The sequence below is a fragment of the Marmota marmota genome, unplaced genomic scaffold (genome assembly GCF_001458135.2).
Source record: "Marmota marmota marmota unplaced genomic scaffold, marMar, whole genome shotgun sequence".
Taxonomy (NCBI): Eukaryota; Metazoa; Chordata; class Mammalia; order Rodentia; family Sciuridae; genus Marmota; species Marmota marmota.
The window spans coordinates 5,707,887-5,733,376 of record NW_026000170.1 but is presented as its reverse complement, the minus strand read 5'-3'; the positions used below and the strand labels follow the sequence as shown (position 1 = coordinate 5,733,376).

Genomic DNA, 25,490 nt, shown 5'->3' with positions numbered 1-25,490 from the left:
GGAGGATGGGAAAGGCAGCGGAGCACAACAGACACTAGGATGGCAATTTGTAAATCAATGGATGTGTAACTGATGTGATTCTGCAATCTGTGTATGGGGTGAAGGTGGGAGTTCATAACCCACTTGAATCAAAGTGTCAAATATGATATGCCAAGAAATTTGTAACGTTTTGAACAACCCACAATAAAAAATTAAAAAAAAAAAAAAAAATTTAAACTACACTGAAAATCCATCCCATTCCATTCAGAATAGCAATTATTATCATTATTATTATTATTTAATATTTACTTTTTAGTTGTAGTTGGACTCAATATCTTTATTTATTTTTATATGGTGCTGAGGATTCAACCCAGGGCCTCACACATGCTAGGCGAGCGCTCTACCGCTGAGCCACAACCTCAGCCCCAGAATGGCAATTATTAAGAATACAAGTGACAATGAATGTTGGTGGGGATGTGGGGAGAAAGATTCACTCATACATTACTGGTAGGATGCAAATTGGTGTGAACACTCTAGAAAGCAGTAAGGAGATTCCCCAGGAAACTTGGAATGGAAGCACCATTTGACCCAATTATCCCACTCATTGGCATATACCCAAAGGACTTAAAATCAGCATACTACAGTAATGCAGCCACATCAATGTTTATAGCAGCTCAATTGACAACAGCTAGACTATGTAACCAACCTAGGTTTCCTTCAATAGATGAATGGATAAAGAAAATGTGGTATATATACAAAATGGAATATTAATCAGCCATTAAGAAGAATGATTTTATGGCATTTGCTGGTAAATGGATGGATCTGGAGACTAACATGCTAAGTGAAATAAGCCAGTCCCAAACACCAAAGGTCAAATGCTCTGTATGATATGTGGATGTTGACATACAATGGGTGGGGGCGGGTACAAAATTACATATAAGAGGTTGTGAGGGGAATGGGAAAATAAACAAGGAGAGAAATGAATTACAGTAGATGGGGTAGAGAGAGAAGATGGGAGGGGAGGGGAGGGGGGATAGTAGAGGATAGGAAAGGTAGCAGAATACAACAGTTACTAATATGGCATTATGTAAAAATGTGGATGTGTAACCGATGTGATTCTGCAATCTGTATTTGGGGTAAAAATGGGAGTTCATAACCCACTTGAATCTAATGTATGAAATATGATATGTCAAGAGCTTTGTAATGTTTTGAACAACCAATAAAAAAAAGAATACAAGTTCAGTGGATTAGAAAAAGAGGAATAAAGAGTAGGGAGGGGGACTGGAAAAGGAAAGACAGTAGAATGAATCAGACATAACTTTCCTATGTTCATGTATGAATACATGACCAGTGAAACTCCACATAATGTACAACTGCAAGAATGGGATCCTAATTAGAATAGATTATATTCCACATATGAATAATATATCAACATACACTCTACTGTCATATATATCTAAAAAGAACAAATTAAAAAAAAGAACTCTGTTAGGGAGGGAAAAAGTGAAAATGTGAGAATATGGTAAATAAAGTACCAATGCTTTCTTTTCTTTTTGGGTTATAGAAAAACATTTTTCTATATGCATATAATGCAAGAAAAGGAGAATTCCCAATCAAATTCTCAGGGCTAGTGGGAAATGCACAAAGCAAAATCATAAGTAGAAAGTTTTAGAGAAACGAGAGATATTGCTCATTGTCTGATTTAAAAGAAAACTATATATTTAAAAAGGGGAAAAGTTTTAGATTATAAAAAGGCTTCATGAAATAAATTTCTATGTTTACAGTTATTGCTTATAAAGAGGGGGTCATGGCTGATGTTTATTTATTTTTTTCTAGAGAATCTTCATCTATCTACAAAAAAAAGTTTCCAAAAATACAATACAGAATATTCTCCTTTGTTGAATAAAAGAAAATCCTCTAAGACTCGCTTTTAATATTCCCCTCTCCCAGTCTTGAAAGTTTCCTGGCAGTCAAAATTGACATTATAATACATATGATTTACTTCAGAGAAGTCATCACTTTTTTTTTTAATAATCTGTGCAGCATTCTTTAGTAGATACTTTCAGAGATAAAATTAACTACCTCAAGTTGCCAGATTTCAAAGAGGATGATTTTTCCATTGATTAGCAATCACTCTACGTTTTTTTTTTCTGTTGTATCATTAGAGACTGTCTTGACAATTTCAAATTGTTAAAATACTCATTATCCCCCTTCATCCTCTTGCTGCGTTAATCACCAAATTGACTATTCATGTCGGTATGGTAACAGTGCCAGAAGAAAAGTCACCGAGCATTGAGCCAACATTGTAACTACCCAGTTAGAAATCAACCCCATGGTTTTAGACAAGTGAATGTAAAACACTAATTCTTACCTTGATCTAATCAAATATAAAACTTTAAGTCACATCCACAAATTCAACTCTCCATACAACTGTGATCTGACACATTTCCCAGCTAATAATACGAAATATCTTTCAAATTCAACTTTAGGGCATGCCAGTGATGCGGACTATGAAAACACATTTAATGCTTCTAAAGTTACTTTCACTTTAGCATCTCAAATATATTGTACCTAGACAATTGTCACCCCATTGAGAAACTGGTAAGCCAAATACCCATAAAGGTTATGGAGAGTGAGTCCCTGGAAGTGGGAGATTTTTACACAGTAGAATATCAATTGGTTCCAATATCTGTGTATGGTCTGGATAAGTATCCCCAGTGCTAAAGGTGCTACTGCAGTGCAGTGAAACTCTGGAGAGGTGGGGCCCAGATAGCGAAGCCTTCTGGTCATATGGAGCATGTAGTTGAAGGGGGATATTGAGACCGTCCTCTCCTCTCCCTCTTTTTCACTTCTTGGTGACCATAGGGTGACCAGCTTGCTCCACTGTGTACTCCTGCCCTGATATATTGCCTTACCACAGGCCCCAGAACAACAGGACCCACTGACCACAGACTGAAACCTCCAACACTATAAGCTAAAATAAACCTTCCCTCTTTTGAAGACAATTATATCAGGTGTTTTGTTACAGTAATAGAAGGCTTGACTAACACCATCTGAAAATAGCATTAAGGACTGAAGACAGATGCCTGTGAATTCTAAATCAATTTCAAGTTAGCAATCCTGGGAAGTTTAAAAAGCCAAAATATTCATCATGCAATTGTAGAAAAGAAATTTGTAGTTTTTCCATAAAGCAAAGAGAAGCGATATATTATTTTTAGTGAGAGATTTTCAAACATTAAGGAATCCAGGTTTGCATATGTCAGAATTGCTGGGAAATCTACAACTGGTTAATTACTGTGTATTTTATAAATCCAATAATATTTTGAGTAAACACTCAGACCATATTGCATTTGCTAAATGATAATTGTTAGAAAAATAATATCAAATGGAATTATTGTCTGTGAATTGAAATTGAGACAGAGCCACATACTGATTTTTGTTAATATTTGAAAAATTAGTTTAAGTATTAGGAAATGCTTTATATAATTTACATAGCTTGAGAACCAATATATATTTGATACTAAAGTATTTATTAATATACTTAAATAATATATAACTGCAAGGACTGGGGATGTGGCTTAGTGGTGGAATGTTTGCCTCACATGTGTGAGGCACTGGGTTCGATCCTCACACCACATAAAAATAAATAAATAAAATGGAGATGTTGTGTCCATCTACAACTAAAAAAAAAAATAAAAAAATAATATATAACTGCACCTTAGTATATATTATTAATGCTATAATAATGAAATTAGTTAATATATAACATAAAATAAAATATAATTAATTAGGGGGTCATTACTACACCTTTAATAGTTACATTCATGTGCTAACTTCCTGAAGTCTTCTTTGTCCAAAATGAAAAGATATTATTGTAGTAAAAAATATATAAGAAATAAAAACTGTTGAAAGTTCAATATGTCAACATACTTGGCTAGAAGATTTTCCCCAGGTGTTTTCAAATTCGATTTTATGATTCTAAAGCCTTTGCAATACTATAGTGTTAAATTCACTGGGGATAAAAGACCATTAATGAAAATGGTCTGGAATCAGAGAGAAAACAGGAGCTGAAGTCATCACCCTCTTGGACAGAAGGTGGCAGCAGTGTAAGGTCTGGCTATCTTTCCATTCTGTAACTATCTCCCCTGTAGGCTTTATTGTTTACAATTCAATTAAAAAATAAACTATGACAATAATAATGCAATTGTGCTAAAATCCAACTAAATATTTTATTCATCCTGAAATTAATTTTTAAAAGAATTTATTTTTTACGATACTTTTGCATTTGAGATTGTGATTTCATATCATTTGACAGATAAGTCTTTTTTTGTTCTAATGCATACTTTTAAAATAATATAGTAAAACACGAATATATGAGTATTATGTTTTAATATCTGAGTACGTGACCTGAGTATTTATCCTTTAAAATATAAAACCACACATTTTTCACTCCAAAAAATATTTTATCATCACTTTATCAAGTATAAAATGCTCTTCTTTAAAAAAAAATTGCTTAAACATTATAAAAATTGATAAGGGCAACAGTTTTCCTATCCTGGATCACAGTATTATTTAACAAAGAGTAAAACCTACCCATCAGGAAAGTAATATGCTTTTCTTTTTTAGATACTTCCCATCTATATTAAAATTATTTCTAATATAAATAAGGAAAATAAAATAAGTAATAAAGCCAACAGATAATTTTAAGTATTCATTTTGTGACTACGTCTTTTTTCTCATTATGTTTTATATTATGGAAATCTAGCATCTTTTGTATGTCTATTCTATATAAAAATAAACATTGTATTAAATTTGTTACTGTTTTTCATGGATTTACAATTGTCTATTGAAATGTTGTGAAGGTAATTACTTAACATTAATTCCTGATTTGTGTGATAAATGCTTTAAATTCACTGTATTTAATCCGTACAAAAAGCTTTATAAAAATAGTATATGGTCTGAGACAGATAGACACACACACACACATATGCACTCTGACAAAATAAGAGAAAGAAGAGATCTCCATGAAAACCGCAAAGAACTGTCTGAATATAGTGTGAAACAATTATTCCTCAATTATATCATCCATCTCCAGGCCGTAAGCAATCATTGTTTTGCCTGCTCTGGATCCTCTTTTTTAGCAGCCAACTAGTCGCTTACTGCCAGAAATTTATGTCAGTCTATCCAAAAGCAAGCTCATCAACTTTCTCTATAGCCATTAAGTAACCTATTTTTCATTCTATGAATTCTGTTTCATCACTTAAATGGTGTTCAATGCATTTTACTTCCCTTATTTCCCCTGCAGAAAAATATACCCTTGAGAGTAGATACTGATTATTTATAAATCTGTGTAGCTTTTCCAACTCATGTAGATTTGTACTGAACAGTACAATCTACATGAGTTGGGATAAATGAATTCACAGATGGGTACATACCTGGACCTGGGCAGGTGAGGGCTATCATGCTGGCTGCTAAGGATGTGCAACCTCACTCATATGCCATGAAGATGGCCCAGTGAGCTTCCCTCCTACCATGGGTTACCACTGGGGAATATCGCCAAAAGTAGCAGGTAGAGAAGGTGGGCCTTTCGTGGGATTGGCATAGGACCTTCTGAGGAAAACCAGATTCCTCTGTAGGATCAATGTGAGTCTGTCACTGGTTTCAAATGAAGAAAGTAAGGGCAGGTTCTTTGCTTTGTTTTGTTTTGTTTTTGAACCAGAGATTGAACCCAGAAGGGCTTAACCACTGAGCCACATGCCCAGCCTGTTTTACATATTTTTATTTTGAGATAGGGTCTTGCTAAATTGCTTAGGGCCTCACTAAGTTTCTGAGGCTGGCTTTGAACTTGCAATCCTTCTGCCTCAGCCTCCTAACTTGCTGGGATTACAGACATGCACCACCATGCCCAGTGGTGAGGGCAGTTTTCACCAACACAAGACAGAAACAGTCTACACTAGGCTGCCTACAACATGTGTCCCTTTAATAATAAAGATCATCACCTGAATGATTGCCTGATGGGTGTCCCTTTTACCTAAAAGGGATCAGGCCCTCTTAAACATGGTTATTGCTGTTGGTTTCTGTAAAGACAAGTGAATTAGGCTCTACAATAGTTTAGGTTCCTAATAACAGGAATACATTGTGTAGTTTAGCATGTCAAAAGCTTATAAGAGAGGAAAATAAACATACACGATTGTAGTGTCCATTCACCTCCAGTACATTTTATGTTTCAGTGTAAATGCACATCTTCTGTGCACATTATCCAACCCAGATGCTTACATCAAACTCATTCAGAGCTGCAGCCAGCTCGCCGATACCCGTGTGGCCTTTGGCTTCATCAGTGGGCGAGGTAGCTTGAGCAGCATTGGAGATGCCAGCAATGGCCTCCTGGACTTGTTTGAAGACATAATCTCGGTTGGCTCTTGTGGCAGCAACATCTGGGTGGCGGAGAAAGGCTTGGGAGGCTGTGTACAGCATTGTGGCATTCTTCTTCAGAGCTCCACGGGCAGCTGCCATCTCATCTCTACAGTGAGGGTCCTTCAGTTCCTGTGTGGGCAAAACATGAATCTGGCATGAAGTTTGCATGGTAGTATACACGACAGAACTCGGATTCACAGAAAAACCCACTGAATTAAAAAAACAACAACAACAAAAAAAAAACCACCTTCTCCTCCTTGTGACATGGCTCTACTTATCTGGTATGTCCTCCAAAAACTGACCTCTCCTACCAACTCACTAAGCTATGTCCACTTCCATTGGCTTCCACAAAGTCTGATATCTTTCTCATCATTAACACTCATCATTTCTTCCTATACTGAATCTCCAATGACAGCCCTGTGTCTATCTTGTTCACTGGCTCTGTAGTCATTTGCACAGTATCTGGCCCCATAAGAGGCATTCAATAAATCTTGCTGAAAGACTGTAAAAACTGGGCCACCGAAGGGGTAAGCAGATTGAATGGACCACAGTTATCAGCAGATGGAAAAGCTGAACTTCAGTCTTCTCAGATTCTGGCTGCTTTATATTCAATTATAATTGTAAACATGGAAACCAGTCTTCTGATTTTTGGTTAGTGGTTTAATGTCACTTCATTATCATTTTCAGAACAGAACAAGGCTCTATGTTTTTTTTTTAACCACCTCTATCAGCAGCTCAATTACTGAGTTTAGACAATAGAAAATAATAAGCCAGAGTAAATTTGTTTTCTTCGTTTGGGGTGTTAAAATAATAACACTGGAGAGTCACTTTACTTTCATCTTTATAGAGTACTGTCAAGAAAGTGCATCATTTTGGGAAATGTTAAGGTGAGAGCCACGTAGGACTGCCAGTTGAGTATCCCTGGGAAAATGTTTTTCCAACTTTAAAACATAAGTAAAGGGTATCTGACTCCCTAGGGTTCTCTTCCTATTTGCTCATCTGATAGATGACCTTACAGGAATTACATGTTCTCTTTTATGGGCCAAAATAACCCTTAAGCAAGTACATTTTTATTTCATATTTAGAATTATCAGGACAAATTGACAATAAATCAATGAAAAAAAACCAGAATACAATATGCATATCTGTATGCACAGTATTATTATAAATATGTGAAAATGAAGACAGAAGGTTAGAGTAGGTGGGGGAGGCTGCCAAAATGGTTCTCCTCCATGGAAACTTATAGACAGGGGCCAGAGAATCTAGGGGGCAGGGCAAGGTGATATCACACCTGCCCCAGCCAGAAGCAGTCTTTGTGATTCCAGGTACTTAGAGCCTTTGATTTCAAAGAGTTGTAACTGATCCATTTTCAGGCCTATAAAACTACAAGGTTATGAGAACTCACCCATTTTCTCCCCTAGCATTTCCAAAATCTTTCCCACCTGTTGTCTTCTTGCTGCTACATAGTTTAGTTTCACCATTTCTTTCCCAAACTCTTTAAAGCGGTTTGCAAGGTCTTGTTCATTTGTAGCATTTTTGACAGCTTCCAGAGCGTCCTCCACCTAAAGTGATAAAAGACAAAGTATTTTATGAGTGCATAGTATTCAAACAATATTAAACACATTATAAATGGTAATTTGATAAAAAAGAATAGGTATTAACTTCTAAATAAAATAATAGGAGAAAGTACCTCTAACGATCACTTATACTGATTAGAAACTTGAGATTTATGGAATGTTTGATATGTAAAGGACAATAATTCCTGAAACTTTAAAGCATACAAAATCCTATATTTATTGTATTTTATTAAATAATAATTTTAATAAGAAATATAGACTTCTGATCTTAAGTAGCATAAAAAGGAAAATGTATTTAAGAAAAAATGTGGATGTTGAAACAAATTTTGAAATGATCAGAATAGGAAATGGTTCCACAAAGCTGTAATAAATCCCAGGGCTGCTGAAAATTTGGGACAGATGAAATCTGCAACCAATCCTGGCAAAACTTATAAATCCCAGACAAAAGGGACTGTAATTTTAAACTGAGTCTACACCCTGCCATGGGATAGAAAGGGGAAATACCACACCATGGAAACAAGTAAATTTGAAGTTCAGTTGCCACCTGAAGGAGCCAACAACTAGAGTGGACAGGGAATGGACAGAATGACAGCAAGCACACAGCACTAATGAGGTGCTGTGCTTCCAAATTCCTCCAAACTGTGTCACTGAACATTCACGAGTGGTAATGGACCTGAATTATGAATTCCACCAAAATCCTTCTGTAAATGATTTGAGTATTTGAGAGGTACTCAAGTGTTGTGCCCTCCAAAATGATCTTAATTTTGATATGGTATGATATTTTCCATAATTCATAACCCCCTGGTTGTTTTATACCAATGAACTCAATTAGAATGAAAATCAAGACACTGTGATAAATTAATCTACTAAGGTTATTGTCAGTCAGGTAGCATTGTGGTAGAAATAATTTTATCAGGGGAAACAGCTGAGAACACAGTCCTGAATGAACAAAGCACAAGACAGATGCTTTTTTGCAAAATACAATGGTCTTCAACATGAAGGGGGACCAGTAGAGGGGCACCAACTCATGCAGGCTCCTGAGACAGTTAGGGAAAAGGAGAGACAGCAGCTTGGAAAGGTTAATGAGAATGCAGGGAGTATCCGGGCAGAATTCACATGGGCTCCTATAGTTTCGGGCAAATCAAAAAACGGCCTAAACAAAATCATCCTTTGACAATTTTGAAATACAGATGAGTACTAAAATGGCTGAGAAAAGTCATAGATAAACTTAAGCCTTCACTTTGGAGTTGCTGCTTTGTTTAGGCTTGACACAATCACAAAAGTGGCTTATCCACCTTCCTTATCAGGTGTCCTTATGTGAAGGAAGAGTGTCTATAAATGAGTGATAATGAATATCAGCAAGTCTTTTTATCCCATAGATGTGATAATACCATTCAATTTGCCAAGTAGGTACCATATGTTACCAAGAAAAGAGTTGCAAGAACAAAGGAAAGTTCTTCAGAATAATGGTGGTGGTGAATGAGTGTAAACTGTACCTAATATTAAACTTACATTCTCATTTTACATTATTTTAAAAATTCTACCTTATTTTCTTACTAATAATAAAAATATGAAATGATGGTGTAACTCCTCTAAGTTTTAGTCATTTCCAAGTCCTAATAATGCTCAAGGAATATAAGGAAGTAGAGCTCAGAAAAGGACTATTGTGTGTTAGAGTTATTTTTTTTAGTTATGCATATCAAATTATATTTTATGGTACAAAATGGCCTATATGGCCCATTTAAAACATTTTCATAACTTAATAAGAATCTCATTTTTCAAATCTTGAGAACAACATATCAATGTTAACCTACTTCCTAATAGATTTATAATCATCTTAACTTGGCCATCAACAGCATCCCTGAGAGCAGTTTCTTGGCAGTTAACTTGTTCCTGCTGCTTATTTGAGATGTAAATCTTTTCTCAGGACATAAAAATGGTTCCAGAGAAGAGCAAAATAATTATCTCAGAGGGAGCTAAATCCTGGATTTGTGCGTGTACACAAATATATATGCTTTTTACCGTTTGCTAATCAGACCAATTTTGAATATTTATGTTGCTGTGTTACACACAATTTATTTTCTCATTGGCTTTTTCCGAAGAACAGATTCCATTGTGCATTTATAATAATTATAAAATTTATAGTTCAGTGAAATGTTTTTGAAAAAAAAACATCAATGGGATCTATCTGTGGAAAAGTATTCATAGTCTTACTCAAGAGTTTGGATCTAGAAGTATTTGAGAGCTCACCTCGTCAAAAGTTCTTATAGAGAATCATCGTCAGAATATGTACAAGGTTTTATAGAAATGCAAGAAATGAGACCAAAGTCTGGATTGTGGATACCCTAACCACTAATAGATATATGAGCAATAAAGATGGATGGTGAAGAGAGGGAGAGAGGGGGAAAAAGAACTTTTAACAACTCAAAATTAATATAGAAATCAACTTTTAATTTCTGAATGCAGGCAATGATCTTTGGTTCTTTCTGGATGGCTGTTACTCTCAAATATTTACTGTATGTTCAGGAGTTCAGGGTGCCAGCTGATCAAAGAGTAGTTCTCTTACAGAAGAAAATACACAGACACTTTATCCAAAACATACATGTCTATGTCCCAGCATGAAGACTACAAGTCTATTTCTGTGAAGAGGGTTGTGGGGTCACATCAGTTTGGATTTAGACTCAGATCCTGAAGGGAGCTAATGATGGTTTGGATACAAGGTGATAAGCTCAGTAAGCTCACATGAACGATAATGCAGGAATATTCAGAGGTGATTAGATTTTAAGAGCTGTAACATAATCAGTGGATTAATTCATTTGATGTATCAATAATTCGAATGGAATACGGGTTGGTAAATGCAGGTAGGTAAGGTGTGGTTAAAGTAAGTAGATCACCAGGGGGTGTGCCCTTGAGATTACATCTTGTCCCCCTGGCTTCTTGAGCATATGCATTCCCATTCATATTCTCATTCATTCATATTCTCTCTCTCTCTCTCTCTCTCTCTCTCTCTCTCTCTCTNNNCTCTCTCTCTCTCTCTCTCTCTCTCTCTCTCTCTCTCTCTCTCTCTCTCTCTCTCTCTGCTTCCCAGCTGCCCTAAGCTGTGCAGCTTTCCTCTGCATGCCCTTCCACCATGATATTCATGATGTTCTGCCTCACCTCAGGCCCAGAACAATGAAGTCAGCAGACCTCGGACTGAGACCTCTAAAATCACAAACCCTAAATAAACTTTTCCTCCTCTAAGTTGTTCTTGTCATGTATTTTGGTCATGGGAACTAACACAAGGCTTTCTTGTATCCTGGAATATTTTCAGATGGCAGGGGACTCAGAAGAAGTGAAAGGAAAGCTGCAGGCATGCAGGCAGGACACGGGTGGCAGGCTGTCACACTAGCTCCAGGAAGCATGACAGTGTCAGTGGCAAAGTCCTTTGAAAAGGAGGCACTTAGTTTTGGGTTGGGGAACAGTTTCCAGCAAGCAGACGTTAAGTTACACCTGAGAAACAGCTGTGTTATACCACCCCATTCAAAGTAGCCTGAAGATCTTGGGCATTACAGAAACCATTCTTGTCCCACAAGGTGGTCTAGATGATGAACACTGAAGTGAGAACTCTGTCGAACCAGGTGTTCCTGTCCTTCATATTTGCAGCCAGTGCATAAACAAAGCTGAAAAGACTTTTAAGTTCTAGAAAAGACATTAAGGTTGGTTGTTTAATTATTGTGTTTATATATTATTTTCAGAGCTCATCACTTCAAATTCCTAAATGTCTTCTCAGTGGTTTGTTAAAAAAAAGAACCCCCATCTCCAATTTGAAACAAGCCTGCCCCGCTGCCACTATTATTTGATCTAAAGCTGTGTCAGATTTCCTGAGATGGAATCTTGGAAATCAGTCTTTAATTTTCCTCATTGAAACTACGCTTATTTATTTAACATAAAAGAAAGTAGTCTGATAATTCATTTTTCATTAATTACATGAAGCACCTCCCAAAAGGCAGGCAGACATATGGGCATGGGGACAGTGTTGAGCTGAGAAGTCAGATCCCGCCCCTCCTGCACTGTGTGAGTCTCTGTTCCCCAGTGGACAGTCAGTGCCCACACCCAAGCTTCAAATCATGGCTGCTATGATCAGCATTTCTATTGACACAAACTGACCACATTCCGGATTCCTCCTGTTGATATGTAGAGGACTGAATTTTAAGTGACAATGGTGAAACTATTTAATAAGTCACAAATAATTTTCTTGTTAGGGTCTGGTTAAACAAATAAATTTTAAAAATATCTATCTTGGATATAGAAATTGGCCAAGTGAAGCATGAACTTAAGACCTTACAGGTAACTGTGGGGCTTATTTAGTCCTATGCTGTAATTAAATCACTAATACTTCAGCATTATCACACTTTATCTTTTTGTCTCCTAAAGATAAGTTAGTCTTCTTGATTAAATTTTCTCTTTCCTTGTTAACAAATGAAGAGTAAAACAATTTCATCAGAAAACAAGACTGATTAAACGCTAGTTTCATTATTCTTGAAGCACATAACCATAATATAGTTTGTGATATATTTCCAAGTTATTTTCAGTTTGTACAAGAAAAATGACAACAGCCAGAGTCATCAAGTGCTTAGGCTGTACCAGACATTGTTCTAAGTGGTTTACATAAATCTAATTCAGTCTCTCAAAGCAGCTCTTTGATGCTTCCCTCAGTCCCACTTCACAGTGCAAATACCAAGATGGGACCGTGACTAATTCAAACTGCCAGAGACCTCACAGCCAACAAGTGCAGGCACCTGCCTTGAAGTTCAGGTAGTTTGCTCTAGAGCTCCTACTTTTACCTCCTGGCCTGTGCTGCATCAATTTCCCAGAGAGGCTGGGTTTAGAAAGCTGATGAACTTTAGGAATGGATTATACAGATTTGCTAATGATGAAGACTCACTAAGAACTCTGCCCTATCCAATCAGCCTCCACATTTTCCTCACTATTTCTTACCATCTCTAAAACTGGCCTCTTTTGTCACGACATACATCACCATTCCTTTGGCTTTTCATCATTCACTAAGCAGGATAATTTCAACAATATCTTAACCTGGGATCATACCTCTTCAATTCCTTTTCCTCACTGATAACAAAAATTTATCTAAATCACAATCTGATTCTTAAGCTTAGCACCACTCAGTGGCTGCCCTTAATACACGGAGCACAATCCCAAGGCCCTCCACAGCTGGATCTCTCCATACAATCTTGTTGCCTCTCCTCTCATTCCCGCTGTGTTTCAATGCTCCTACAGCAGGGGCAGCTTCCCCAGCACCAGGTGGTCAGCAGTATCCTTCTTTACGATTCCCTTGGGCAATTCGGCAGCAGAGTGCTTTCATTGAGACACCTGTCTGTGATCAGTTTTCCTCAACACCATAAAGAGCGATTCTGGGAAAGTTCTATTTGACTGTGTGCAGGCCTAGTGACTTCTGCATCATCCAGTGACCCACAGCCATGCCTTCCAACATCTGTCTCTCAGCCTGGTAGGTGTGGGTACCCTCAAGAGTGCTCTGACGAAACCCTAGGGCTAGTGCTGGTCCTCCTATCTGACATTCCTACATTTCATAGAGGACTCTACTTTTTAACAGCTGATCTCTTGTTATTCTATTGTACTATTAGAGTTAAGAATACTTATGTTGAAGTTCCCTGTTCAAATTACTGTAATGGCTTCACTCTCATTTTTGGACAGGATCATACATCCCCAACTCTTGATGGGGCCAACTCTTTCCAGATACCTCTAATTATCAGGCTCCAGTTTGAGACTTAGACTTAGGAGTCTGCACAGTGAAAAGCAGATTCCACTGAGTTCAGTGAGACCTAGTCTTGAATCTTCCTCTTCCAGCCCCATCATACCTCCTGAATTGCCCAACAATACAATTTGATGGAGCTGACATTTCCAGGTTGGGGTTCCTGGGGAAGTTAAGTTCTAAGGTAAAAAGTCAGCATGTGCCATTTTCTCTCTAAATAAATAATCTGGATACTCACATGACTCAGAAGCCAATTAAGGTTAACAACACTGTGGAACTTTTGTTTGAGTTAAAAAGAAAGAAAATCTCCCCTTTCATATTATCCTTAGTCTAGGAGCAAATAGCTTTCAGAATGGTTGGCAACCAGCTTTAGATCATATGAACAGGGTCTACCAAGAATAGCACCTTCAGCAAGGAAAAGGAGATAGAAAACTGGTCTTTGCCACATTTTTTTTTTTTGGCGGGGGGGAGGGGGTACTGAGGATTGAACCCAGCAGTGCTTAACCACTGAGCCACATCTCCAGCCCTATTATTATTATTATTATTATTATTATTATTATTATTATTTCTATTATGATTTTTATAATTATTTTATTTTGAGACAGAGTCCTGCTGAGTTGCTTAGGCCCTTGCTAAGTTCTGAGGCTGGCTTTAAACTTGTGATCCTCCTGCCTTAGCCTCCCAAACTACTGGGATTTCAAGGATGTGCCACAGTGCCCAGGTTTTCTGTCACATCTTTAAATCTTGTTCAAAACTCACCAGAAACTATTGCCTCTGGACTCTTAGTTTGGTGAGCAAATATATCACAATGTTTCACATACACCAAGTACCCAATACGTATTTCTTGAAAAAAAACTGAGTGAATTGTGAACAGTTTAGCTGCATGAAGTTAATGCCATGGTAGAGCTGACAGAAACAATATGCTAAGAAACTAGGGTCGTAATTTTTTACTTTTTTTTAATAGGGTGCTGAGGATTGAACCCAATGCATCACACATGCTAGGAAAGTGCTCTGCCACTGAGCCACAGCCCCAGGTAGGGTCATAATTTTTTACACTTATAATTAGAGACAAGGCTATTTTATACACATTGTTCTTCAGGCAAAAAAAAAAAAAAAGCTACATTCTAGCTTTAGGAATAAATGGAAGACTAGTGAGAAATAATAAGTTACTGGGGCTTTATGCAGGACTATTTGACGCTAACATCATAAAAAGCACTGGTAATCGTAAGATTGGCCTGTTTAGGATCATCAACGATCCTAAACAATGGGACAGCAGAATTTGATTTGGCCTCTGATAGCCACTAATCAATTCTGACTCTTTCAAGACATTGACTAAGTGGTTATTGTATCATATTTTGTTATTCTATTTTCTAGAGAGAAATTCTGTGATATTAAAGAATGACATTATTCCAGGGCCTGAGGACAGAAAAAATGGTGACTATTTTCTCTGGCATATACATGTCTTGATGTGTTCACATGTAATGCTATCACTCATACTAATAACTGACAAAATAATATGATTACATTAATTCAGTGTCTAGGGCAAATAAATATCCCTCTTCATGATCACTGATTGAAATGCAGAATTTCATTAAAATTGTGAAGTGCCACATATCACACTAACAATGCCAACTGATTGTGGGATATACCAAGTGTCTGGCTAGGGAATCACTCACCAGGAACTTCAGCAATGAAAGTGATTATAATTCAGTATTTTAATAGTGTCTGATAGACAAAAGATTATATGAGGCTTTCTGGGTGGGGGAACTGCAATTGGGGTTTACATATGTGTTATTCCCCACAAGTGATGCAAAGAAAGAAAGTTCGATTATGAGAGGTGTAACCTAATTGGTGGATTAATCCAATGACATGGATTAACTGGGCAGTGACTCTATGCAGATCTGGTGTGACTGGATGAAATATGTCATTGGGGGTATGCCTTTTGGGTTTATATTTTGTCCTTGGTGAGCACAGCTCTCCCTTTCCTTCTTGGCTGCCATGTCCTGAGCTGCTTTCTTCCTCCATGCCCTTCCACCATGATGTTTTACCTCACGTTGAGCTATAGAGTCAGTTGACCATGGACTGAATCTCTGAAACTGTAAGCCAAAATAAACCTTTACTCTTCAAGTTGTTCTTGTCAGGTATTTTGGTCACAGTGACTCAAAAGATGACTGAAACAGTAACTATATGTCAAGCTACATGTCAAAGCTCTGTGTGGCTTTGGAACTATATGTCACCCACTGTTTCATCACTGTCCTTCAGGATTTGAAACAACAAAAGCTGCAGCAAAAACTTTTTGAAGTCATATGAAGCTCAGTTTAACACCCTAAAAAATATTCAATATTAAAACACAAAAAAATGCTTGTATGATAGAACAAGAACATCATATAGACAACTAACATCTCTCTGTGTTAAGTGAGAAGAAAGCCTCAGTAGCCACATGAATTTAGGTTTCCAAATATAACTCTAAGAGGGCAGAATGTAAAGACCTATAAACTGTAAAACCAAGTAACTTGAGTAGAACCTCTAATACTTTTCTCATTTTTAGAGGCTGAATGACATATGCTAGTGACTGCTCAATGTGCCAATGATGTCATGTTGGGATGCAGGGCAGAGGGTAAAGATTAGTGTTACAGAAAAATAAATTGATGATTCTCCATCTGCTTGGTGAATTGTTGATGGATAAACATAGATGTACATTTATGATATGAAAGAAATTTCACATATGTTCCTGTAAGTCACTCAGATATGTGAATAATTAATATCTAGAAAGAGCACTAATAAAAATTTGGCATATAGCCTATCATCATCACTTTTTCCCCATCATCTACATTTTACCCTCCACAAGGTAAAGGAAATTACTGTTCACTGGAAAAAACCTTAATAAAGGTTCATATGATAGTTACTAATTTGCTTCATCAAAACATGTAAAGATACATGATATGTTCTTTATTCTAAGTCAAAAAAACAAATAGAGGCTTCTAATATTTAATGAGAGGGTATGATTCTACAGAAAAGAAACAGTATGATACTAAGCAGAACTGTGCACTATGTTCCTTTATAATGATTTTGTTGACAGAATATCTTTGGGGGGTGGGATGATAGCTTCATGAGATGAAGCCCAGGCTGATCTGAATACCAAAGAGTGACAGAGGCCACAACCTGCATAATGCAGAGATGGCAACAGAAACTGTAGTTCCTCGCTGGCTCCACAAGATAGCAATATTCCACCACTGCTGTTTGCTACAGAGGCTGCAATCTAAGTAGAACAATGTATTATTTAGTCTACAATCATTTTTAATTTTACTACTGACAGTCTGACAGGACTACTTAATATTGCTGGGTTGACCTTTGCATGATTTTGTGCTAAATCCTTTTTTTTTTTAAAGCTACCCTTAATCTGCTGTGTGGAGAGGAGAATGCAATTGACTCTAGATTACATGTTGCTGTGATGCTATCAGCAGTCAGCACTGGTCAAACAGGTGGGTAGAGTAGGACTGCAGGCACCAACTGGTGCACACATGGTATCACAGGCTCAGATTTAAGAAGCACTTTTCTTGTGGGGACAGATCAGGAAGAATATTGAGCCCTTTATCACCCTAATGGTTGTTGAAAAGGACCTTCCACAGCATGACCAATAATGACACACGGGATGCAATATTAATTTCTTTGGGTTTAATCCTACTCTACCCCTAGGGTAATGGAATAGTACCTTTCTGCGAAAATGGACTTTGAAGACTGAAAAGGCTGTAAGGTGAAAACAAAACCTTTTCTCCCACACACTTGAAAATGAAATTATTTGTAACCTAACAGATGCATGTATCAGAGGCGGGGCTGGAAGAAGGACAGCCAGCCCTATAAGTGGTTCCAGTGATCTTACAATCCACACATAGCCACCACTTCCCAAATACTCATTTTGTACCAGACTCTGTGATAACTGCTTCCTAGGAACTTCCCCCATCCAAATCTCTTAATGATCTGAAGGCTACACCACCATTAGCCCCATTTAACAGATGAGATATTTGAGATGTAAAAAGGTTATGTGATGGTCACAACACAGCTGGAAAGTGGACCCGCATCAAAATGAAGACCACTTAGTCCGACTTCAGTGGTCATGTTGCTGATCATAGTGCTTAACTGCCTCTCAATATCTTCTGAAGTAGGTAAAGTGTCTCCTCGAATCATTCACCCCATCCAGTTTGTAAGAGCCATCTGTGGCTTTTGAAGGTCTAATCTGAGAAGAATCTAAGAAAGAGAATGCAAAACAGGTTCTGCTTGGTATTCCCTTGCTCCTCAGGAACCTGCAGGAAAACCACAAAGACCATATAGTTCACTTTATGGTTTATGACTATGGAGATTGGGCTGTAGGACTCGAGTTTAAGATTTTTCAAAATACTGAGGAGTTTATGCCTGACTGAGAAATCTTAGCCTTTTTATTAATGCAAATTCCAGTAAAGACCCTGCCCAAGATTTTTTGACAGACAACACTTATGATTTAATTTAACACTTAAGATATTTCTTGCTCCCTTCTCCTGAACAGATTTGAGAAAGGTGAGGAGAAAACAGGCTTCATTATTCTCTTCCTAACTCATTCATCTCCTCCTCATAACCTGCTTCACTTCATTGACAAAGACAATAAAACTTAGATGTGCTGAAAGGGAACATGAAAAAATCTATAATCCCAGGGCTGGGAGACTAAGCCAGCCAATGATTGGTTCCCCTGTGAACCATAAAAATATAAAAAAAAAAAAAATTAAAAAAGATCCTGCATTTCCCATCCCATAATCTAAAGACCCATCCCATAAATCCAAGGTTGGTGCCAACTGTCCAGGAACTAAATCCACTGAGGACATGGAAAAGGGCATCTCTTGGCAGAGCAACTGTGCTCAGCATGTTTGTTCAAAGGGTTAAATCTTCGTGGTTGCAATTAAACTGTTTTCAGTAACTAGGAGAACACAAAGGCCCAGCTGTCAAGGTCTGGGGAGACTGCCTTAGTTCCAGTAAAGCCTGTGACCAGGGCAGGATTCCCCTTCCATTAGCAAATTAAAAGAATTAAAAGGAGCCATTATAAGCAAAGCACATGTGGATGGGGTGCACATATTACCACACCATAAAGGTCTCAAATTCCATGTATACTCAGAAGAACCTAGTTGGGATAGATAATAATATATTCAACATATGACCTTTCTAAGGTGGGCATAGTTGATCGTTTGGTCAGCTACACAGAAGAGCTGGCCATAGCCTCATTTCCACATGGACCAACACCATTCTGAATCCTGAGACGGAATAACAGCAGGTGCACTGAGTCCAAGATCTATAACCTAAGAATACACCCTTACATACTCCAAGAAGCAAGTATAAATTTAAACTCTGGTTTTGGGGGGATTTTTGTTTGTTTGTTTTTAGAGAAAGAAAACAATCTAAGTAAGCCTTAGATATATTATTCAATTTAATTTTGTTGTTAGAAAAATGAGGTAATATACCATGTGGATGAGTAACCAAGGGATCCATGTCCAACATAGTTCATTGCTATAACACACATGGTCAAGAGGGTCACCCACGTAAAGGAAACTGTTAAGCTCTATATACGTACAATTTTCAGATGAGATAAAAGTCTCATGACATCTGCCATGTCCGCCAGGATGAGTAAGCGTGTTACAGCTGATAGCAAAGCCCTTGCCGCCCTCACCATTGTGCCACGCTTCACCGATGAACATGGGTCATCAGCAAACTCAGAGGAGGCGATCCGCATCGTCTCACCTGGAAGACAAACATGGATAAGAGAGTGGGTATATATGAGACCTCAAGGCTGGTAATCTTAAAGGTTGTGGAGAGACTATTATTGTTATTACTACAAAACTCTGATGACCAGGTGGTCTTCCTGCTACCTTCAACACAACAGAGACCCTCTTATGACAGACAAGCCCATCTGTACACATGGATAGTTACTATCAACAACAACAAAAAGGTGTATATTTCATACTGAAATGTAAAACTTTTAGAATCAGATATTTAATTCAATTTCTCTAATAGCAGAGATGAAATTGCCCTGAACTTACCCATCCACTCTCTCAATTTCCCTTGAAACCAGTGGCAATTTTTTAGGCAAACTAGCTGATGTTACCAACATCTGAGGGACAAAGCCAACTGCTCCATAGAGGACTTAAAATATTGCCTTCCTTAAGACTGTAGTCTTAGTTGAGCTAATAAGACAAGAACAGAGTACATAGAAATCCAAGATCCAGACTTCTAACCATCTTCTGGGAACTTATCCTTTAATATAGAGAACATTTGGAGAGAATTGAACCATCTCAACAAGTGTCATATTTTGTACTCTGCTCTGGAATTGAAAGATGGCTAGGAGCATCCAAGTCTCCAAGAGTTCACAGTCTCATGAGAAAACCGATTTGCAAACACATAATCAGAATACCATTATTGTGTGTCATAGCAGACATAATTCAGAATGTAGGCAATAGGGAGGAATGAGTGAATGACTTATTCAATATGAGAATGGGAGGAGGAAGCTGTTGGATTTCATGATCTACAAAAACTCGGGTTGTGGCTCAGCGGTAGAGAACTCGCCTCACTTGTATGAGGCACTGGGTTGAATTCTCAGCACTGCATATAAATAAATGAATAAAATAAAGGTCCATCAACAACTTACACACACACACACACACACACACACACACACACACACATATGAAAAAAAAAAAGAGATATTCACCAGGAACATAAATGTGAAAAGGGCATTCTGGGCAAATGAATAATGCACTAGGCTCTGAAACTTGGGGCCCCAGACTGACTAGAAAACCACATCTCTGTGGAAGTGAATATAAGGCAGGCAATGGGGGGGGCGAGGTGGTAGAGCCTGGAACACCATGTAAAAGGTTTGGAGTGTCTTCTGCCAAGAGGGGAGTGATGTTCATAGACTTTCATTTTTGGAAGATTATTTTAGTTACATGACATAAAATAACCTGGATAGAACATGATTAGCACAGAGAAACCAGTTAACAGGGCAAGAGCAGCTATAGTATGAGACTGCAGCGATGAAGGTCTGGACCAGAAAATAGAAATATGACACAAAGGGGAAGAAGGAGGTGTTAATGAGACCTTGGTGGCATAAAAAATGAATTTGGGGACCAATTCGATGTGGACCCAAAAGGTAAGGTGGAGTTAATGAGGAATAATAACAATACAGGAGTCAAATAGATATTGGTACAAAGAAACCCCAGAAATGAAAAAGAAAAAGGACAATAAATTAACTAGGGATGAGATTGATACTATATCAGTGGGCAAATATCCACCCGGGGAAGAAGGACTGGAAGAAAATGTAAATGAAGATTCATATAGCAAAATATACAAAGGGATATAAAAGTGTCAATAAACTTCAAGAACAGAGTTAATATGACACTATTTAATTTAGGGTAAAACAATATATTCAATATTTTAGTTGAAATGTTATACCTCACCTATTAACCAAAACCTAGCTTATTTCAATAAAGCTAATGATAGCATTGAGAGTCTGTGCATCCTATAATATGTCCTTAGACACAAGGGGAAATTAAAAAAATAATCACTTTACAGTCATGTTAGAACATAATGCAATTATGTTTTTGTCACAGTTATTTAAACCCTTACAGTGATTCTTTTTATACTTGAGGTATGTGGGCATATAAGAAAATATATTGTGCTGTAGGATTTTCCCAATAGGCTATCATCTGCAATGATCATATTGCTATCCAGCTTAGTCTTCATGCACAGGCAGAAATAAAAAGCTTGATACACAATAGCGGTTTCAGAGAAACTTTAAACTAAAATTCTTACACTGGCCCAAATGGTGAATTTTCAAGACATGGCCCTAATGGTGTACACAAAGCTTAAGGTTGAGACTGATGTTAAGGAGATACATATTCAGTCCAGGTGTCCTACCTTTCCCACGGGTTTACATAAAGCTCCTCAGTGTAGCTGGAAAGAATATTGCACACAAAGGCAAATCCAATGAGACACCAAGAGGATACCCACAGGTTAAGTGATACCAACATGTGTAAAGTATTAATGGGCAAGTCAGCTGCTATTGGAATAGAATAAATCTACTTATTCAAGAGAAGAGGAGATGCACTGTGCACAGGAACCTAGGGAGCTACGTGGTTGACCCCAAAATCTGTAGTAGACCACTCAGGTAGGGCTAGCTCCTCCTAGAATGCAGCTCTCCAATGGGAAAGACCAGCCCCATTCCCTCATGGCAAGTGAAGACACTAGCATTACTTGAGGAACCAAGCCCAGTCGAATGGATTTTCTAGTTCAGATTTACATACAGTGGATCATATAATGGCACTTCATACTGATGCTGACCATAACTAACATTTGGTTAGCAATACTGCATCAAAGTGAATAGTTGATAGGCTGTCAATACAGAGCTCTTAGGTGGAGCTAACCTGGAGCCCTTAGCAAGCACCCCTGCAAATAGTCCAGTAGATGTCCATGAGATAGAGAGAGAGTGCAAGAGCGAGCCACATTATAAAATGGGAGTCTGCAAATGGAAAACGCAGGTTAATGTCTGATATTATTCTAAGATAAATAGGAGGTAATTTCTTTCAGTTTAAATTAAAACTAAAAGCTCATTTTAAGCAGATACAAATGAATATCCTCAAAGATTCCAAAGAAAAGGCAAGAAACCAGCTGTAACTTTAATGTACCTTATATCCCTATAGTTTTAGAATTACTGAATTAAAACAGAAATCTATATTACCAAATGTTAAGCAAATATATCAGGGTGAAATGAACTATTTTTCCAGAGAACTGCTTTTTCTATAATACTGAACTATTTAGCTGAGAACTAGCATAACCCTGTAGGAATGGAAATGGAGCAGTTAAGAAACGGTAACAGAGATCTGCCTCTCTATGTGTCCTAACATTCAGTCTCAAGGACTTGATTATAGACCTAACTCAGAGAATTGTCTGGACGGTAAAGCCTGTGCTCTCCTCAAGCCACCAACACCTTCTGGAAAGAAAAACTAACACAACCAAATAAGTAACTAAGGGGTAAAACAATAGTCAACATGTACATACTTATTACAGGATTATTATATAAGTAATATGTCAAATAGACACTTGACATATTTTAACTCATTAATTAAAAAGAAATAAACAAATTTAAGTCACAAAGACCTGGGTTCAGACCCTGACTCCATTCCATCTATTTTTAATAAGTGACCTTGGTGCCTTTCAACCTTTTTGTTTTAGTCCCTCAACTCTAAAATGGGGGTCAAAATAATGGTCTCACAGACTGCTATTTGAGTGGAAATTAAAGATGGTACATTCGAAGCATTAAACACAAGGCCTTCCCCATAATGGAGGCTTACGTGTTATTATCATTAATACCACTATAACCACTATCACCTTAATCTTCCCCAACACAATAAGAATATTTGGCAAACTCCTGGTTATAGATCTGGAAGTGTATTTTTTGGATGATTCTGCTCCTTTGTTTCTTGCTTAAAGGCAAGAATATATCTGCAAAAAAATAGAAGAAAAAGAAAAAACAACTTATTGTTTAAAGGCTGAATATGTTTTCTACATGATGCTTGGCTTTTAAATAGATTCTTGATCCAGTTCCTAAACTACTCTGGAGACACTGTGAGGTCTGCAAAAACATGCAGAAGTCTGAGGCAGCACCAACTGTGATATAACACAGGCTTCAGATGATACAGGGAAGAAAGGGTAGTTTACAGAGAACAGAGTACGAGAAGCAGGCTAATCATGTAAGGAGCAAACCATGAACCAAAATGGCATCTACACCATTTGGTTCACCCATTAAAGAATTAGCCTGCAAGAGGGATAAGCACTCTTTAAATACTCGACCACTGAACTACCGGAAAACTATGAGAAGGAACAAAGAGGGGATGGTGAATGTCTGGGTTCTAATAGGGTAAAGAAACAGGAAACTCAGAGTTGTTTGATAGTCCCAGATGCAGAGGAGGGTTTAACTTGTCTTTTCTTTGCGCTCTTTTAGCAATGGCGGGCAGAGGACTTGTCCTTTGGAATCAGATGATCAAATGAAAGAGAAGAAAGATGAAACCACAGAGAAAATGTTGTGAAAAAGAAAGAATAAAAGCAGAGTACAACACAGAAAGCCAAGGAAAGGGAGAAATTTGAATGTAACTCCCACACCTTGTGTGGTGGTACACATTGTCAGGATTAACATTATAAAATAAATATGTGTTTCTTATGAGGATTAAAAAACACAAACAATTAAAAATCAATAGAGCACCCACAGTTCTTATAAGCAAGGACAACATCAGGGAACATCTGATGAGCTATCTTCAGCAGAGTTCTCTGGGCCTACATTTTTAACAAGCATTTGTTTTTTAAACCTACAACATCTACAACTGCATATCTTCCTTGTCTAATTTTGTAAAGTCTCATTTGTCTGATAACATTTCTTCTTTGTTTAATTACATTACTCATCTAGCACGTACTGACGGCTTATGCACTTGATGTTTCTTTCCCTATTACAGAATTCTTAAAGAAAGTGAAAGGGCCAAAGTTCCTATCCTCTTGGCTATGTTTCTTCCCTTCTTGTGATAACCTTTGTCTGTCTCACAAGCTTTTCCACCTATATTTTTCTTGAGCTACAAATCTTAAAGGATTCTGAAAAATGGAATCTTTACAGCAATGCAGAAACTGAAATGTGTTTTTGGAAAAGAAAACAAAATTAGTGAGTTATAATACCTAAGCATACATATTTTTAATATATTTTTTACTTTTTATTTATTTTTATTCTAATTTGCTATATATGACAGCAGAATGCATTACAATTCATATTACACATATAGAGCACAGTTTTTCATATATCTGGGTATATATAAAGTATATTCACACCATTCATGTCTTCATGTACGTTCTTAGAGTAATGATATCCATCTCATTCCACCATCTTTTTTATTCCCATGCCCCATCCCTTCCCTTCCCAACCCTCTGCCCTATCTAGAGTTCGTCTAATCTTCCCATGCTCCCCTTCCCAACACCACTATGAATCAGCATCCTTATATCAGAGAAAACATAAGGTATTTGATTTTGGGGGGATTCGTTAACTTTACTCAGCATTATATTCTCCAACTTCATCCATTTACCTGAAAATGCCATGATTTTATTCTCTTTGATTATTGAGTAATATTCCATTGTGTGTATATACTACATTTTCTTTATTCATTCATCTACTGAAGGGCATCTAGGTTGGTTCCACAGTTTAACTATTGTGAATTGTACTACTATAAACATTGATTTTGTTTGTTTGTTTTTTGTGTTTTTTTTTTCTGGAAACAATAAAAATGTAGGCATACATATGCATTTCACCCCAGGGTGGTTGTGACTCAAATCCATGATTGGAGAAAAGGTCAACAATCCACAATCAAAATTTTCCTCTGAGGCTCAGGGATAATAAAAACCCTGTATTTTCTCAAACAAAATTTGTGTGAAAATAAGAGGCTTCCTGTGGATACTTCATGCCCTGAACATCTACAGTAGTGCCAGGCACAGTTTAGGTCTTGCCACCAAAAAGGAAGACAATATTTGGCCTAACTGTGCAGAATTCAGAAGAAAGAATTCTCTGCTTAGATTTTTTCTTTTAACTATCAGACAAACTGCATGAAAACCATGCAAATACTGTAAAATTAGAAAGCTGTCTGTTCGGTTGTCATTCAGTCAAGGGTAGAAGGCTCTGTCCTCTCTTTATCCTTTTCCTTTTTTTC

General features: G+C 37.3%; 1 protein-coding gene across 4 annotated transcripts in view; it reads right to left on the bottom strand.

Moving 5' to 3' along the window:
• Ctnna2 (catenin alpha 2) overlaps window positions 1-25,490 on the bottom strand; it is a 992,415-nt gene that overhangs the window by 736,465 nt on the left and 230,460 nt on the right. For all 4 annotated transcript variants that reach the window (XM_048787429.1, XM_015499866.2, XM_048787430.1 and 1 more), the window contains exons 4-6: window positions 19,331-19,497; window positions 7,836-7,955; window positions 6,256-6,522 (exon numbers count right to left, since the gene is read on the bottom strand). In XM_048787429.1, the coding sequence (XP_048643386.1) occupies window positions 6,256-6,522; window positions 7,836-7,955; window positions 19,331-19,497 (554 nt within the window). The remainder of the gene's footprint in view (window positions 1-6,255; window positions 6,523-7,835; window positions 7,956-19,330; window positions 19,498-25,490) is intronic.